The 19,969-nt window shown below is 36.0% G+C and overlaps 1 protein-coding gene across 22 annotated transcripts in view; it reads left to right on the top strand.

The window, feature by feature from the left end:
• Window positions 1–19,969, top strand: part of NRXN1 (neurexin 1) — a 1,120,881-nt gene that overhangs the window by 493,374 nt on the left and 607,538 nt on the right. For 16 of the 22 annotated variants that reach the window (XM_053200575.1, XM_027072472.2, XM_053200578.1 and 13 more), the window contains 3 exons: window positions 8,714–9,097; window positions 15,461–15,664; window positions 18,227–18,253. In XM_053200575.1, the coding sequence (XP_053056550.1) occupies window positions 8,714–9,097; window positions 15,461–15,664; window positions 18,227–18,253 (615 nt within the window). The remainder of the gene's footprint in view (window positions 1–8,713; window positions 9,098–15,460; window positions 15,665–18,226; window positions 18,254–19,969) is intronic. The other 6 variants (XM_053200581.1, XM_027072485.2, XM_027072479.2 and 3 more) reach the window with 1 other exon arrangement.

Genomic DNA, 19,969 nt, shown 5'->3' with positions numbered 1-19,969 from the left:
TTGTTCGATGAGAAATATTGCCTACAGATGAAGACCTTTCTGGAACTTGATTTTCAGCACCATTAATTGTGTTAGGCTATATGACCCCTCTTCCATTCTGTGACATGGGAAAGAAAGAGACACTTTAATCCCCCCACTTTGCCTGCTACTTTTGGCCACAGCCTGGCACACCGTAACTCCTTCCATCACCCACTTAGTCTGTGACCAGTGACATGGGACCTAGTGGGCTGAGCCATGAATGGCATTTTCAGATGCTGCACTCGACTGGCAAAGGAGGAACCATACAAAGTGCAGGGATGATTTCCTGGATCAGGGTGTATGATTTGAGTGCTGCAGAAAGGGAATATCCTCAATGGGTAGCTTAACTACTTAACAGAGCAAAAACCCCTAAGTTGCTGAGTTAATGAATCTGATTGAAGAGGCTCATTACTCTGCAAACTTTGTAGGACTTAGAACTGAACATTTCCTTACCAGCCCCTCTTCCCTTTCTAGAGTTCCCCTTTCTCTCTCTTTTGCTCCCAAATTGAACATAAAATAACTGTCCAGGTAGTTAGCTAAAGTGTGAATTGTGCTAAAATTAGACTGAGGTTAATGACTGTTTTCTTGGGGCATGAATATTGTTTAAATTTGTGTTAAGCTCTTTGGCTCAGTCAAGGGTATCCTCTCAAGCATTTTTATAGCAAACTGCCAGTTTTTTTTTTTCAAACCATCATTTCACATTGAAATCAAAGAGAAAACTCATTAATATTGTCAAATTCTGCTTGTATACAGCAGAGTACAGCAGATTGTATCAGTGGTTATTCATGGGTAAGCCTACATTTAACAGCTAAGAAACCATTGATATTTGAATTGAAGTCATAGAGTTCCAGTTTAAGAACTAGAAATTACAGTGGGAAAGGCACAAGGCTCTCTCCAGAGCACATAATTAGAGGTTTATAGTAATCACTGTTTGATGTGAACAGCACTTTCTAGCTATCTATTACCAGCACTGATTTCTGTGTGCACCATTCATGAATCACCACACTTAAACATTTCTACTTGAACAACCATTAGACGATTTCTCTGTTTAGGTCTTGATTTAAATTTGCTCTTTGACTATAAACATTCCTCCCATACCTCTACCTAGTAGCTTGTTGCAAACACTGAAATAGTTTTAAGCAATTTTATAATATTTTTTCTACAAATGTCTATAAGGCACTACACATCAATGGTAAAACTGAAGCACTTTATCAATAATATATTAATTATTCGATGATCCTGATGACTAGATGGAGCCAATTTTGCATAAAATAGATTGTTTTATTAAACTGATGCTTATATTTCTTTATTTTGAACATATTTAAAAAGAAGTCATAGATTTTATTTCCCCCCAAAATATTTTGAGTGTTGCACAAATTCTTCCAGTCCTTGTTAACATGTGCATGTATATTTTACATATGACATACTTAGTTGCCATTACTATATAATAAACATAATTCTTCATTGTAAGTATGATCATAGTAGACAGGTATAATTGACCGGTTATAAAGATATGAATATTCAGGCTCCTATAATGATTAAATTTTCTGTAATAAATGAATAAACATTTGGATTGTAAATTGGCATCTCATATTGGCAGAGCTATACAGGTAGCATTCCATATCCTGTGATATTAAATATCTTGTAGACAATTACTGACTGATTATTTTATACATCAGTCCTATGGGCTTGGTAAATCCATCAAACCCAGAGAGATGGAACCTGCTGTCTCAATCTACTTAATCTCCTTTCCTGGCCCAACAGTGTAAAGGGCAGACCCTGGACTATGGTGTTAGTTGCACCATGGGACCCTGACCACACCCTGCAGCAGTGACAATCATTGTGGGGTGTGGAGAAGAAACCTGTGGAAATTCTGCACAATAATATTGTAACTTCAATATTTTAATCATAAAATATGCTACCAGATTGATGTTTACAGCTGTCCATCATTGTGTTGGAGAATTTTAAAAATTTGTGTGTATACATATGTTACTGTGAGTGAGTATGTATGTTGGTATATGTGCATGTGCTTAACACATGGCATGTCATAACATATAAATATAAATATATGCTATTGGTGAAAATGTTCAGGCAGTTCAAAAAGTGAGTGAGAGTTTTCACATGTCACACACCCCCCTCTCTAGTTCATTCCCTCCGTCATAGGTAACCACTAAAATAATTTGATTTTGATAAATTTCCATGTATTTTTCCTTTGTATCAATATAGCTATACATACATTTACATATATAAAATAACTGTGTATATATATATATATATATATATATATATATATACACACACACACACACAAGACCATTCTTCATCAATTATCAGGTAATTTAAAAAGCCTACTGAAAACTTTTTCTGAGCCATTATTCATAGTGACATCATGTATCCTAGTTTGAACATATCAGTGTGTACTTAGTCCTTCTTTTGTTGATGAACATTTGACTTTTTACTTTTAAAAATTTCACTGTTTCAAACTAATTTAAAAAGAAAATTTTCATGTTAGGTCTTTGTGTATATTGATCAGAATTTTTATAGGATAGATTCTAAGAACTAGAATCACTGGGCCAATTGCATTTTTAATTTTGAAAGATAATGACAGGTTATTTTGCTAATCGGCTGTTGGTTTCCACTTGTCCATAGTACACGATGTGCCCTTTTCCTCCTCATTATTTCCCCTTACAGGATATTATCAAACTTTTAAATTTTGTTCCAAGATTTATTTTTTCATATACTGGTTTAATTCTTGAAATTCCTGGCTCACAGCTGAATCAAAGTAAGCAGAAAACAAATAGGAATAAGCAGAAAGCAATATTAAAATTGTATTTTTCTTTTGTTTTTAAATAAATTTATTTCAGTCCCTATTATAAACCTAACACATGATATTATGTTTTTAAAAGACACAGAAAACTGAAAGAAAACCATTCACTCATAATCCACTCATATCCCAAACTCCCATTGTTAATATTATGGTTCATTTTTTTTATCTTATTAGAATTCTATAGTTTGCATTTTGCATCATACCATGTAATTGATGTTTCCTTCTACTTTTATCACTTACTTATATCGTGCCTTGTTACTGAGTTTGAATTTGTTAATACAATATGAATTTGACAAGTAAATTTGTAAGTTTGTGGAATCTGATTCTCTTCTGCAATGAGAAAATGAAGCAGAATTACAGAAAAATAAAATTTGTATGTAACTAAAATTTATTTTAAGTAGTAATTTAAGAAAATTTTATTCAAAAAGGAACCTTTTTGACTACCAAATCAATTCCGTTATTTTTCATAACAGCCACATTGAGGCCTGGTGAATCCAGTATGGGTCCAGCTTGCCAGCTACTTAGTTACACAAAAGCTAGAGTATGAAAGTCGGTTTCCTCTGACCCGGCAAAACCATTCTCCATTACTGCACACTATTTCCTACCTCCCATTTCCTGGTCCCTTAAACTTTTGCAGTAATTTAGAGCATAAACCAAATTTTCTTATTTTTAATCTCCCCTTCAGTCCATTCTTCTTTTCACCCTGAAAACTAATCTTTAGGAAGTGAAATATCCAAGAAAAATTAGATGGAAAAAAAAAAGTGGAAACTAATAGGTTATAAATACCAGATGAAATTGGAAAGCTAATTTCCATTTTTATAAACTCAGAACTGTTCTCAACAGTTTTTCCCCTTTAATGTGTACTTTTGCATAAAGCATGAATTCATTAGTAATGCTTCATGAATATTCTTAAATAAATATTACTTTGTCTATTTATCACCTTTGTCTTACCCTTTGCATATGCAACAAAAACAACCAGGTTAAATATTAATATAAGTTAGTGTGATTTCTATATTAAGATTATAAAAGTCATATAAGTGTGTAGAAATATATTTATTTTTTAGCTGAAATTGTATTTCTTAAGGCAAAATAACAAGGTGCTTTGGATTCTTAAATATTGAAGCATGAAACACTGATCCAAAGAAGTCCCCAAATTCCATCTACCAATTTTAATAGTTCAAATATAGCAATGTTTACATAAAATTTAATTTGCCAAAAACTGAATGTAATTATAGTGAAAGAAGGTGAAATGTATGGAATAATCAAGCTATTCCAAGAGAACACATGAATGGGTGTAATGTCTGGAAAAAGATGGAGGGATAAACCAATAATATACCTAGATTTTTATTCTCTTAAAACTTTATTTACATGTGGTCCTAACTCAGCGTTTTGAAAATTCTCCTATTCTATTGATATATACAGCTGTAGCAACTACTCAATTGTCTCTAATTATCAATAAACAAGGTTTAAGTATTTATTTTATGTTTTCTTAGTAACCACCCCTTTTATAACTCAATTGTAATGAAATAGACACTTAGGAACCTTAATATCAAAATTTCACTATGGTCATATGTATGTGTTAAATTGATATAAATAAATTTAGTGGTTCTGTGATGAGTCTTTCGCTTAGGTGAAAATGTCCTTTGATTCATACCAATAATAAAATCTGTAAGGAATTTGGGATTCAAATCGCTTATCAGAAATGTGTATACTTCAGGACATTTGCATATGTCTAAATGGGAGATAAATGGCTAAATGGGAGATAAATAGAAATATAATAGAAATAGAAATATTAAAAAACAAAAATACAATGTAAATATCTGAGTTTTACTCAGTAATAACGTGTAATTATTATTCAAGTACAGTTTTTAGGGGCACCTGGTGGCTCAGTCAGTTAAACGTCCAACTTCTGGTTTTGTCTCAGGTCATGATCTAATATTTCAAGAGATTGAGCCTCTGTGCTGACAGCACTAAGCCTGCTTGGTATTCTCTCTCCTCTCTCTTTCTACCCCTTGCCTGCTCACACACTCACTCACTCACTCACTCACTCACTCACTCTCTCCTTCTCTGTCTCTCTCACTGAAAATAAATAAACTTAAAAAAATAATTTAAAAAATAAATCCAGTTTTTACTTTGTGAACCTTCAGAATATAAACATAATTATTTCCATTCCCACATAAATTAAGTTCTATTCTCTTTCTTTCTTGCCATCTTTTAAACAAAGACAGTCTAAAATATAAGTGCATATGCATCGGCAAAGCCTGTAGAGAGCATAGTAGTTGATTTTTAGTCATGGTTGTCTCTATTATGTTTTTATGGAAAATATTTTAATGAATGATATCTGATATATGCATGTGTTCGGTGTAACTTCTTACCTTGAATCCAGAGCTAAATTAAAGTTCTAGCTCCTCCTGGATTGTATTTGAGTTGAGGTTAGGATTATATTCCTTTTACTTTCCCTCTGATCTTGCATTACGTCTTCCCATGAGACCTCTAAAATTATCTCTCCAAGGGACAATGAGGCGCTATGGGGAAAGTATCCTTATCTTTTATGATACTAACTACTCAATCATTAGTTTTTGAACTGTGGGTTACAGCCTGTTAATTGGTCCTGAAATTAATTTGGTGGGTCATGTCTAGCATTTATATTAAAAAAATTATATAAGAAGAAAATCAGAGTGCCTCAGAAGTAATAGAACTATTCACCGTGTGTGTGTGTTTGCGTGTGTGCGCTGGGGTGTACAAAAACCGTTGATTGATTTAGGTGTTGTGATCAGAAAACTCCAGACTAATCACAAAATTATAGTGAATATCTTACTCTGGCTGCAACAAGCATATTTATAAAAACATATCAGAATTTTCTTACAATACTTTGTTCAAAGCAGGCACTAACACACCATAGATAAAAATAGGGAGACCCAGTCACCGTGTCCCCACGCTCAATTTCTGCGTGATTGTGTGAAATACCTGTCAGAATGAAGACACCGTCACTGTGGAGACTACATAGTGTACTGAGCTGTGCTGTCTCTGTGGGGCAGATGAGAGAGTGGGTGTTATGCCAGCCACTGAATCCCTCATCTCAAGAATCCTCCAGGCACCCTCTTGGTGCAGACTTCTCACACCACCTGTAAGGGCAAGACAGCATTTCCAAGTGTTTTTGTCTCCTGAGCTGAATCCATCTTGTTCCATGAATAACAAGGTATATGGGAAAATTACATATTTTTTTTCAAACGTAGCCCACTCTTGTAAAACTGTGTCGTTATTCACTTGCTCTGTGTCTCCTAACAATTGTCTCTCAATATCATATGTTCATTTCTAAGAAGCCTTTTGAACTAATTAGAAAACAGGGAGTGGAATCCATCTCCCTTTTGTCTTAAAACACAGAAATCACCGGGCACCTGGGTGGCTCAATCTGTTAAGAGTCCAACTTCGGCTCAGGTCCTGATCTCGCAGTTCGTGAGTTCGAGCCCCGCATCGGGCTCTGTGCTGACAGCTCAGAGCCTGGAGCCTGCTTCAGATTCTGTGTCTCTCTTTCTCTCTGATCCTCCCCTGCTTGCTCTCTATTTTTCTCAAAAATAAACAAACAAAAAGAAAAAAAAAAGACAGAAATCACTGTGTTCATTACATACAATTTCTTGCTTAAGAAAAAAATATATATGTATATAGTATTAATGTCCACCTTTCCTTTTGTCATTAATACTCTTGCTCATCATTTTTTAATTTTTTTTCTAAGGATTTTCTGGGATCTGTGTGCTCCTAAATGAGTTTTCTATGCACTTGCACAAATATGAACTGTAAAAGTGAACGCTTCACCCTTTTGCCTTTTTGCTGCCTCCTTAAGAAATACCTGCTATCCTCCCCCTTTGGAAGGCCAAAATAGCAATGCTTTTGAGTGTTTCTCCCCTAGGAGCTTTCTCTATTTCTTTCTGTGGAAGTCTAGAGAGACAAATGTCCTCGTAATAACTTGGCTGCCTGTGCATTCGGCGTCAGTGGCTTCTATGCCCTTCTCTCGCACAAAGACAGATCCCATTATGCTGCCTGTATTGAGAAGCGCCCCTTCTGCTGGGATTTGGAATGCTCCTGAGCACAACACGGAGGCCAGCAGCCCTGCATCCTCAGTTACATGCACGTTTCACATTCATCACAGGCCGTATTTTCATCTGGGGCTGGACCTTAGGTTTTCTGTGAAAGAACTAAAATGCATCATCCTACCTGTCCTCTACCTCTACTAGACTCTAACTTTCTGTCCCTCCCTCTGTACCCCATCTTCTGTCTCTTGGCCTTCTTTGTGTGCCTGCTGCCCCCCAAATCCCTGAGACTCTATGTCGGCAGCGAGCATAGCACCATACAGAGATCTTTCTGGAGATAAAATATTGGTGGAATTTTGAGTAATTTGGTGGTACATGGTGGAAATTATAATAAGAAACTGCCTTCTGTCTTTCATTTTTTTTCTTTAATGGGTTCCACAATTTTTTTCTATGATTCTCAATTAAGTCCATGCTAATGCCTACCTTTTCTTCCTATGCTTAAAACCAGCATTCCTGTATATTTGTGAACTAATTGATTTATTTTCCTCTTACATTTGGAGTGAGGGGGGACAAAACAAAACTTGTAGATTTAGATGAGTAACTAGCTGGAATTAAAAATTAAAAAAAAAATTTTTTAACGTTTATTTATTTTTGAGACAGAGAGAGACAGAGCATGAATGGGGGAGGGTCAAAGAGAGGGAGACACAGAATCCGAAATGGGCTCCAGGCTCTGAGCTGTCAGCACAGAGCCCGACACGGGGCTCGAACTCATGGACCATGAGATCATGACCTGAGCTGAAGTCGGACGCTCAACTGACTGAGCCACCCAGGCACCCCTGGAATTAAAAATTTGTAAAAAGTAAACAGCCAGTTTGACTTGGTTCTTGTGATGAATCATGACACACATTTATGTAATGCTTATTATAAACCAGATACTTTACTAATATTATTTTATTTAACAGAGCAACCATAAGAGATATGCCAAATTATTACGCCCATATTATGGATGAGTAAACCAAGACCATAGAGTTTATCAATAGATTGATACAGCCGAGAGTGATGAAGTCGTTTTCTTTTTTAAGTTTATTTATTTATTTTTGAGAGAGACAGAGATAGCATGAGCAGGGGAGGGGTAGAGAGACAGAGACAGAGACAGAGAGAGAGAGAGAGAGAGAGAGAGAGAGAATCGCAAACGGGATAGAACTCATAAACTGTGAGATCATGACCTGAACTGAAACCGAGTTGGATGCTTAACCGACTGAGCCACCCAGGTGCCCCTAAAGTCGAGTTTTGACGTAGATGATCTGTCAGACTGTTGTGTTCAATAAAAGCAATCAAGTCAGTTAAAGGTGGGGCCATACAACTTTTTTTTTTTTAGCGTGCAGCTGCATACCAGCTTTGAAAATGAGCACTAATGAACGTGAATCTGACTTTATTCAAAAGAGTAATGTAGAATGTCAACTTTGTCTCTTTCTTTCTTTATTGACTGAACTATTGGAGAGGGATATAGAATGCCCATTACTCTTTCTTTCCTTCTTTTTTTTAATCTTCCTTTTCTTCTTTTCATAACTGTTAAAGGCTGACAAACACTCTTTTTGGCTCTACACTTTGGTTTCCATTCCTAAATTCAAATGGAATCATTTTAATTACGGTCTGCCTTATTTCTACAGATTACTGTTCACTCCCCTGGGAAGTATAAGGCACACCAGGAATAGAAACAAAAATCAGAAACATCTTTCCTCAAGGAGTGTACCCTTAGGAAGGTGAAAGAGGGAAAGGGTGATTTTTAGAACATGTTGCACCCTGTAAAGACCTGTGTGTTCTCTTGTCTCTGCAACAGGTACCATTTCTGTCAACACGCTGCGCACGCCCTATACTGCTCCTGGCGAGAGCGAGATTCTGGACCTGGATGATGAGTTGTACCTGGGGGGCTTGCCAGAAAATAAGGCTGGCCTCGTCTTCCCCACCGAGGTGTGGACTGCTCTGCTCAATTATGGCTACGTGGGCTGCATTAGAGATTTGTTCATTGATGGCCAGAGCAAAGATATCCGGCAAATGGCTGAAATTCAAAGTACTGCTGGAGTGAAGCCCTCCTGCTCAAGGGAAACAGCAAAACCGTGCCTTAGCAACCCCTGCAAAAACAATGGCATGTGCAGGGATGGGTGGAACAGATATGTCTGTGATTGTTCCGGAACAGGCTATCTTGGCAGGTCCTGCGAGAGAGGTAGGATTCTGAAAACCAAGAAGCTGACTCCCCTGAGACAAAAAGTGTATTAAATGTTGACCTCAAACCTTAAACTGACCATGGAAACGTAATGCATGCTCTGCAGAGGTAAACTGCAAGCCTAGCAGCCACCTCTGATGTATTACTGATGAGTCCTAAATGATTTTCAGAGGGCCTGATTCTGGGAAGACACAGCTTTTCAGTATGTTGCAGGAGTAAATATTTGGGTCTTTCGTATCCTCCAGAGTATGGGCCTAAGATGTAGAATCGACAACAACTGCTTTCCCTTTTGCCTAGTTTTTAAGTTCAGGAAACCAGAAAGTAAAGAAGGCATGAATTAGAGATACTTATGGCATTTAGTGCTAATATCTGTGCCAAAAACAAAAATAGCATTTGAAGCAAACTAAGTTGTAAGTTGCAGCTTCTATTAGCCCAGCTCGTTTCACTTCAGTCAACTTACTGAGTTTGAAATTTAGAAAGTAAGGTGACTTTCAATCGTCTAATTTACACCAGCATTTTCAGATAACTTCAAAGACACTTACCTTTGCCTAGGACCTAAGTGATCACAGAAGATTTATTTACCCGTGTGATATTAACACTTTGTGTGTCCGTTGAACTTCTGAGCAGCTGCCTCCCTTTCTTCTCTAGTAGGAAGCAACGAGTTTCAGATAAATGCTTTATCATTATACCCACTGGCAATCATTTTCAATATGGGACAGAAAAATCAATATGGAAAACTCTTGACGAGTCTTTCCATTGTCCTTTCATGCTCCAAATAACATTGCTTGTATTAGACATTTAGTCTGAAATACCTGGCCTCTGTTACCTAAACCATGCACATTTAGTCTTCCTTTTCCCCTTTAGTCCTGAAATACTTTAATTTGTTGAAGCTCATGCTTCCTAGGGAGAAAAAAATAGTGATTTCCACAGTCCAAATTTGAACAATGTGACTTCCGTTGTTTATCTTCATAAAGAAGTTCATCAGCTTATCAGTTCTATTATTAACATTAATCAATATAAACTTAAAATAATTTAATGACCTAATAATCTTAAATTACCTACCAAATGCTATCACTGTTCTGCACTATACAGTTAGATAGGTCAGTAGATAGGTAAGTATTTTAATCACATAGATTCATTCTTTCTCCTAGTACCTAAGTGCAGTTCCTGTAAATTGTCATTAGAGGTTAGCTGTTTCTCTGTAGTTTCACTTGTAAGGTGTATATTATCTGTGGATTCCCTCTTCTCATTTCCCCGTCTAATTTCAGTTTATTTGTTTCTATAGCTTGGTCTTTAAAAGCTGCCGAAAGGGGCCAATAACAACCACCAAAAAAGGCGACAAAGCTCGTAAGATCTATTACAAGTTAGACATAATGCGAGATTAGCAGAGCTGTATGATTTAAGCTTTGTTTTCCTTTTAATCACTCAGAGAGCTGCCAGTGACTCTGAGGCCTCCTGCTTAAGTGAAGGTGGAGAAGAGTAGAACTGAACTGTCGGTTCAGTTACAAAAGCCTTTGGTTAAATGTGCACAGTGTACCACCCTGTGGCAATACCCCGCTACTACATATGGCAGAAATAAAAATAGAAATTGTCAAGCTTCCTGAGCCAGAATGAGGGAAAGGGGATATTTATATTTTGCAATAATTAGAAGGAGGGGTGGCAAGCATATGTAGATTTGCAAATGAGAATTTAATAGCAAGCTTCATCACTGGGATGCGGCATACAGTTTTATCTGACAGGTGGCTAGAAATTTCTGCACATTTCTTTGTCTCCACATTGGTTGTCTATTGAAGAGAAAATGGTCATTTTTGTATGATGTTTGTTTCTGGACTACCCGGCATATTGTTAGAAGTCTTTGTTTTTCAAAATTAATTTTCTTGCTAGCATTATGGTATCTCCTGAGCACACTGGTGATGTGGAAAGCTTGTCATGCTTAATACCACAGAATCTGGCTGCTGTCCAGTTCCCAGTTATGCCCTACTTCAGTCAACACATGATCATGTCCAACCCCTGGGGTTTCCAATTCAAAAGAAAGAACTTTGACTGTGATTCTTCTCCAGGTAGACTCTGATCACATATGGCTGTTAATCACATAAGAGTTGATTGACAACATTTGAAATTTAAAATAATAATAATAATAATAATAATAATAAAGGTACTAATGAAGTCTATCTTACTCTTAGTGAGCAATAATTGATAATTTATAAAGATTATTGTTCAAAGTAATTAAAAAGTGTGTTCAAGTCCTTGGACCATGCAGCACAGGGAATGATACTGCAATCACATTACAATAGGAAATTTTCATTCTGCATTAAGTAAGCAAAGGAATTTATAAGAAAGAAAGAGTATTTGCTGACTTAGACAACGAGGAAATAGTATTTTAAGTGTATTGATCCCATAAGGGATAGTAATATAAAAATAACGTTCAATTGGACACAAATTAAATTCAGCATTTTCCCTCCCACTTTATTTTGAATAAAGCTGAGAATTTGTGGAGACTTGGCCGAACAGAAATTATTCTTGGTTATGTGTACATGTTATAATCAGAGGTCTGCTTTATACTTGTTTGTTAAAACTCTAACAGATGGAGGGACAGATGTCAGAGCAATATAATTTGGCTCCCTGTCTGATTTTCATCGTTGCGCACAATATGTGACTGCCTTTCGGCAAAACTGAGCCCAGGTGTACACTTTAGACAGCGAGAAGGAATAATACAGAAAAGCAAATTTATCAAACTTAACGACAAGGGGGAAGGAGATGCAGGAGACAAAGCTGAAACTTTTTTCTTCCCCTGTGGGAAGTATTGTATTGGAATTAGCCTTTTAAAGTCCTCGTTTGTGTTCTAAGTGGTAAAATGATTTTACTAATGTGAAAGGATGCTGCCAAATAGCATAACCTTCAAATGTCAGAATGCTGTTTACCATTTATTTGGCAACTCTAGACTCCAACCTTGTGCATTTTCCACTTCTTGTCTAATTAAACATTAACTCTAATTATGAGGACTCATTTACATGTTCATCTGTCATTTATCAACAAGTTATTTTCACATTGAGAATTATTTAACCTGTACTCAAGTTTTATTACTTTGCTATGTTATTTCGTCCCTGCAGTTTTTTTGGAGAATGTTATGGGCTAATGATCCTGATTATTGTTCTACTTCAGATTGTATTTCATACTATATTCATGATCCACTGTCAGCCGTCTATATTTCTAAATAGTTTTTAATCAAATGAAGCTACATTTTATAGATTATAAATCATTTTAAATGTGATTATTGAATAATAGAGACTGCTTTACACAGTAAATGAATAGAGGAGAATAACAACATTTTCATTCTTTTATCAATATGATACCAAAGTAAATGAGCAATTCATAATGGTTTTTAAATGTCTATTCAGGTGTTTGTACTCTATAGATATGGACGATGTTTAGCTATAGTTTAGGAAAGTAAGTAGTAAAGATCACATTTCTTTTATGATTATTCAAGAAATACTTTTTTTCCAGAGTTCACCACAACTTTATAATGATGCTTTAATTATTTTTTTTTAGTAAACTACTAGTAGCTTTTTTTGGGGAAGCTTCTTATCTAATAATAAAAATATGTGTTACAATATAGAAACTCTATATTTTAAAATATTTTAAAAATCCTATTAAGATCATATTTTATTTTCTCAAAATCAGGTCAGTGCCTAGCCACAGAACTTGTATTTTGATAAATGGACCTGATTCCTAGTCTGTCTTCTGTAGCACAACTATGTCCTTCAAAGTATAATTCAGCCAATATTTTGTTCACATACATTATCAAAATTAGATTCCACTTACAAGAGGCAGAGTAAATACTCAATTTCTTTAGTATTCTTAAGTTCGGGAGAGCATTTATGTAAGCTTGATATCCAAATTGAAATAAGCACTTTAATACATCTTGAGTATCAATAAGTACTTCAATTAAGTACTTAGTGAGGCTCCCCTGTGTGCCTGGCCCTTTTCCGGGCACTCAGTTGCTGCTAGAACAATGTATAGGACAGCCTAACCTCTGCCTTCATGACACTTAGTTTCTAGAGGGTGAACAATATACAATATACAAACAAATAAGAAATGTTAATTTTTGAAAAAAATTGGTAAGTAGATACAGAATAACTGGAGGGGGGATCACTGAGGTGTAGAATGGACCTCTTGAAGTCACATTTGTCTCGAGACCTGAATGTTAAAGGAACCAACCATATAAAGATTTGGGCTTATGCCTTCTAAGACAGAGGGATCCACAAGTGCAAGTCCTTGAATGAGAGATGAAATCCATGTGACTGGAGTTTACTAAACGAGTAGCGCAGATGCTAAAAGTTGATGCTGTTGAGAAGGGCTGGGGCCAGATCACAGAGAACATTCTAGGTAGGAAAGGAGTATAGCTTTTGTTCCAACTGCAGTAGGAAACAATGGTAGGAGTTGGGGGACACAGTTTAAGCAATGTAGGGATATAATCTAATTTGCTTCTTTAAAAATTAGCTTGGCTGCTGTGTATAGGAAGAAAAAGTAGAAATAAACAAATGAGAGAGCTATTCTAGTTGGTCTAGGTGGAAGATGAGAGCAGAGCCAGAGGTACTTAAATGGTAAGGTAAGCGAGCAATTCAGGAAATGGTTTGGATTTAGAGCCTACAAGACTTGCAGACTCTCACATAGATTGGGCATGGCAGAGAGATTAAGAGAGAAATCAGAACAGCTAAATTCTGAGCAATGAGATTATGCCATTTACTGACACAGAGAACATTGGTGAAGCATCTTGGGGAATTGGTTCATTTGGGGGGTGCCTATAGTATTCAGACTGGAAATATTAAGTGAGCAATGGATGAAGGGGCTCAGAAGTCAGGGCTGGTAATAAATCTTAGGGGGAATTGGCTAAGATCTCTGAAGTGAAGGGGTAGGTAGAAGAGAAGAGCACCAAGGAGGGAGACCTGGAACCTTCCATACTTTATCAGTTCTGGATGTGCATTCAGTCTCATGATGACAACTAATGACTAAAGTCCACCCGAAGCAATATTTGACTCTCCTGACTTTTTGAAAGGCAAACTTGCAAAACTACAACTCCAGAATATGCTCTTGATTCACAAACACAACTGTATCAGTAAAGCTAATTGTTGTGCCCTGTAAATAGGCGAAATAATGAGAATTTCCTAGTTCATTTTAATTCGAGGTAGCTTTTCTTTTATTAAATGGTATTCTGTGGTATCAAAACCAATGAGAAGCAGAATTACTCATTCTTGTTTTGCAATCTTCCCCCACCATATAGTGTTTAACATTAAAGGATACTGACCATTTCTTAAAGCAGTCAATTTGTGATCAACAGTTTCTGCTGTGCACTTCTTTATGTGTTTAATACAGTAGTAAGCACCTTCTGTCTTAAAGCAATCCACTTTAGTTTGGTAGCACACACCCATGCAAGCTCTGCAGACCCACCCCATGCTTACTCAATATCACCAAAGTACATAGTTATTGACTTTTGGTGATAGCTTAACATTTTTTCAGAACACCAGGGTAGTGCTTACAAATGATGTTGTCAGTTACCCCTCACTTGTAAAGAAACCTTAAAATGAATTTTCAGTTTGTGTGTTTGTAAAACTTAATTGCCTTGTTAAACATAGCAACTCAGAAGAAGCATCGCCTGTTGTTTGGACATGCTATTTTTTCCTCTTTTTTTGAATATCGCTTTTGGTAAAAGGTTGACCTTATTCCTATACTTAAGTCATTTCTTTTTCTTTCTTCTTCTTCTTCTTCTTCTTCTTCTTCTTCTTCTTCTTCTTTTTCTTCTTCTTCTTTTTTATCACATTCAGGCAGAGATTGTGAAAGAAGGTAATAGTAACTCCTTTTAGAATCTTGGACTTTTTGGGTAGGCGAGGGCCTTAGAGACCCTCTCATTTTGCTGATGAAAGATTTGGAGCTAAGGCAAATTTCATAGAACAAGTCAGTGGCCTAGCTGTATACAAACATTTATTAAATAATTGCTAGTGCTTCAAACCAGTCTTACGCTGCGGCTATGCACAATAGAATGTGATCTCTACCCTTGAGAAGGGAAACACATACATACACTTTGACAATCCCAAATGACTCCTGCTACAGATAGAAAGTGCTATGGAAACAAAAAGGGAAATGCAGCCATCCCTGTGTCTGTACACTAGCAGATTCTTCACAGAAGTTGTCTTTACTGTGACTTTTCTTTGGGGCTTAAAAAAAAAAAAAAGCTCATTTCTGAGGATGAGTTGAGTTTGTAGTGTTGTGTTCTATCTGGAAGCCATTGTGGGTCACACTTTTCCTTCTCAAAGTGTAAATGCACGAAACTGACCAAGAACTTTTATATTCATTTCTCTTCCATAGAGGCAACGGTTCTGAGCTACGATGGGAGTATGTTTATGAAAATCCAGCTCCCGGTGGTGATGCACACAGAGGCTGAAGATGTGTCCTTACGGTTCCGATCACAGCGTGCATACGGCATTCTCATGGCAACCACTTCTAGAGATTCAGCAGACACCCTCCGCCTGGAGCTGGATGCAGGGCGTGTGAAACTGACGGTCAATCTAGGTAACAACTTGCCTTCCCCCATAAAACTAATACTGTTCACTTTTTGTTCAGTTTTGCCTGCAAACATTTATCAAGTAGCCTGTTTTGCCATGGAAAGTTATAACACTTAATGGTCTCATGTTCATCATTTAAGTTAATTTAGGTTTTGGGGGCATCTTTTTATTATTTTCATTTTGTTTAACATAATTTACCATTTTGTGATTTCTACCACTGAGGGTTCTTAAAAGGGAAGCCATATGTATCAAAGAGGTTAATTGAAAATATAAATTATTAGGCTTGAAGAAGCCTCAATTTCGATTGTTATGTTTACTTACAGTCCGATTTGCTATAGACCCCATCCCCTTTCAGATAAATAAAAATCCGCCTACTTTTACTTAGATAACATATTTACAAAATATCAAATTTCTACTTTGTGATCAACAAGTTGCTTTGACTCTACCCTCTGGGCTTCTCCTTTGAATAGTGACCTTTGTGGTACCCCATCTTTTCTGTTTGGAAATACTGTGTGGTGATATTTTGCTATCAAACAGCAATCCACAACCCTTCAATGCCCAAAGTCTGCGGCCCGTAGCAAACAGCCATGAGAACACTAAAAACACAGACTCTTCTACAGAGAAATAATGCTTTCCTGCTTAATTGTAGCATTAGGGAAGAGTTACTACAGTAAAACCTCAATAAGCTGTATGAAATACGGGGGAAGGCTAGGCTGAATTAAGAAAGAGTCTGAATTGTAGACTTAAAAAATTTACACAGTTTTGTTTTCAATTACATTGAAAAACACAAATTAATAGCTAGAAAGGCTTAGTAAGGAAAGGTTTTACTAGGCTGATTTTAACGGGTGGATAAGAGTTATCCATAATTAGGATGTTGTTTCATGCAAGTTGTGCAGTCAGCATACAGTGAAGTACTGGAGATCAGTTTTCTTCCTGAACTTGGTCGTTTAAAACTTGTTTGTTTAATTTTTCTCAGGCAATCTCTGTTCTTACCAAAGAATTATAAATATTCTGCCCAATAAGTTGCATTATTATCATTAACTCCAGAAGGAGTACAAATTAATGAGGTTTTACTGTAATTCCCGGAAGTGCTAAACATGCACAATAATACATAAATGGAGAAAGAAAAATAAAATTTGAAACCTAGATTTACAAAGAGAGTAGTAAAATGTGATGAGCGTAAGGCATTTGTGGAAACCCTACCTACATTTTCAAATTGTGCTGGGCAGAATGGTAGCTCATAAAATATAAAATTATTTCAGTGATAGCTTATTACATACAATTACATCCAATTAATATTAGTTAAATTAAGTTAAATTAAAAGGGTGTTTTTTAAAGACCACTGAAGAACACACTGCACTCTCATTTACTGTTCTGTTAGAGTTCCCTCTAGTGGCAATGATAGGTTATTACAACAAATCAAAAGAAATCGCCTAATAGCAGTAAAGGGGCTGCTAGCCAAAGTGGAAACACTTATGGGTATTTTCCAACAGCAAAGCATTCTGTGGAAAGAGTTGTGTAGGTGCTGGTCCTTGGCTGTTTGCAACCACTTTTCTGATGCGGTTGACGACACATGACAAACTCAGCTATATGGAAACAGAATCTAGGTTTTTTTTATTTTTCATGTTTCCCCAAAGGCATTAAATACTACAACAAAACCCAGCAAATATTTATCTATACATAAAATAAACATAAGACATCCCACGCAGTCCTTTAAAGATAACCCTTATAATTACAGTCTGTGTTATTCACATCAGCTGTTCTGCTCTTAGAGAATCTGCTTTTGTATAAGAAGAAAGTATAAGAAAAGGAAAATCAATAGTAGTGTTAACCATGACACTTATTACATAAAGATAACATTGTTAGCTACTAAGAGAAGCATAGGCTTGTGTGCTCTGAAGAATGATACTACTCCTTAGCCCCTGGAGGTTCCTAAAGGAAAACACAGTTGTTTCTTTCTCCTTCGATTAATAAAAGGCATGGAATCCAACCAACATCTGGCTGTTTACCTTTTTTTGCCTAAGCAAATAACAACAACAACAACAACAACAACACATTAGAGTGAAGTGAGAATAATTCAACTTGCTCTCCATTTTGACCACCACAATTCTCAAGAGTTCTGTTGGCCTTTGTGGGATATTACTCTTTGAAGGTCCAAGATGTCTGAGCCTAGCTGAGCTTGCACTGCACCCCATTGTGACGGAGCACTTTTTAATTATGCTGAAAACAAGAATATGTTCTTTCACAGATGGGGAGAAAGTTGCAGCCAGTCTAAGCCAAGCATCTTTGACAGTTAACAACTCTTTATTTCACTTAGATTTGTCACCATGTAGCTTTGTTTGAATTGGCCATTTAAAAAAAAAAAAAAAAGACCTTCTATCATTGTTTCCAATGTGAAGTTTTATAACAATGAATCTGGGTTCTAGAAGTATGTAAAGAATAAATGATATAGAGTGGCCATATTTGCATGTGTCTGTCCCCGGAAGGGTGGACTGTGATTTTATTGGATGTCTGCAGCTATTACCTTGAAGGATAAATTTTCATTTTTCATCTATTCTTCCCCATCTAGATTGTATCAGGATTAACTGTAATTCCAGTAAGTGCCTATTCAAAATTTTTAAAATGTTATTCCTCCATTATGATGTAAGCTAGTCCAGAAAAAAATGAGAGCAAGAGAAAGACGCTTATAAAACTCATGAATCCACTTTTGAAGTATACCAGTCCATCATCTGGGTTGTAAAAATTCATTTTGAAATCTGTCCAGCTGAAGACTTTCCTGTTGTAGTTCCTACCTGTAAGTGGGAAAAGAAGTGACAATATCTTGTAACAGAAGGTGAACAAACCTCTATAGGCCTTTGAATAAGGCAAGTAACATTTGTATTTTGCCTGATCTTGGACTCCAGTAGCTCTCTTCATGACCGAATTAGGAAAATAAAAAATACTCTGGGTCATATTTCCTTCACTTTCTGTTTTTACCTCTTAACTCAAAATACAGAAAAAAACATTGAATTCCTTTTGAGAGTTACTATTAAACCCTTTTAAATTCAATCAAAGGTTTACTTAGAAAAATGTATTTTTCAAAGTTATATATATATATATATATATATATATATATATATATATATATATATATGTATATGTAAAGAAAATTACTTGCCTAAGAGTTTTCTTGTTTATTAAGAGTATTTACATGATGAATTTTTACATCCTCATCACATATCTGCAAAAATAATCAAAATCCTTCAAATCTGTGATATGCATGCCAAATGATGAGTCAGAAAAGATGCATGGACTGAGTTTTATTTGACTATGGACCGGATAACCTGAAAGGATATAAGGACTGTGATTTTATTTTGAGTTGTAGCATTGCCTTAAGAATAAATTTATTTTATTTCTTTACATAAATGTTCAGATTTTTTCCTTTCCAGGTTTTGCTACCACATTAAGGAATCTCCTCCAATGATACCCAAGTTGTTAGCTATTTCAACAAAACAGTTCTAACGAGATTCTAATCTCTCATTGTTGTAGTCCCTAAAAACATTTTCTATATCCTTGGAAAATGCTGAATGTGAGTTAATGAAGTCTACTCCCAAAACCATTGACTGTGTTTGCAAATAGCAATGTCATCCTCTGAGGAACAAAATGGTGGTCTTAAACTTACAAAACGAGCTTTATCTAATGAGAGATACATACTACTTTGAACACCATGTTTCTTACATCTCAGATTTGTCTTCAAATATTTTAATATTCATTTTAAAGTAACATAAATGTGAATCTTTCCTATCATAGCAATAAAAAGGTAACTGAATCATGACTTATGAGAAATTACATTGATAAACTATCACACAAGCTATCACACAAGTTTGAGATGAAATTACATTGATAAACTATCACACAAACTATCACACAAGTTTGAGATGAACTATCATCTCAAACAGAACAGTTCCTGAAACAATCTCTCAAAGCTCTCATACAAGTGGGATTTTTTAAGTGTGCATCATCTCCTCTCAAACCCCATCCCCCACTTCCTGGGAAGGAACACAGATTTTGCGAGTATAACCCCATGGTCCAGTCTGCTTTCAGTTCTTGGGCACTGATGCAGACAAAGCAGCAATCACAAAATATTTTTCCAAAGTCAGATTGTGCCTCAGTGGAGTTATAGATGTTCTTGATACTTGCTGAGTCTTAGAAAATAATGTGAGGAAAATATTCCTTTCTAGACTCCTGTTTTATGTACTCTTGTTTATTTATATTAAGCATACAATAAAGCATGGATTTTTAAATTTATAAAATGGAACTCTGTGAACTCTAG

The sequence above is a fragment of the Acinonyx jubatus genome, chromosome A3 (genome assembly GCF_027475565.1).
Source record: "Acinonyx jubatus isolate Ajub_Pintada_27869175 chromosome A3, VMU_Ajub_asm_v1.0, whole genome shotgun sequence".
Lineage (NCBI taxonomy): Eukaryota > Metazoa > Chordata > Mammalia > Carnivora > Felidae > Acinonyx > Acinonyx jubatus.
This window is presented reverse-complemented; position numbering and strand designations above follow the sequence as displayed.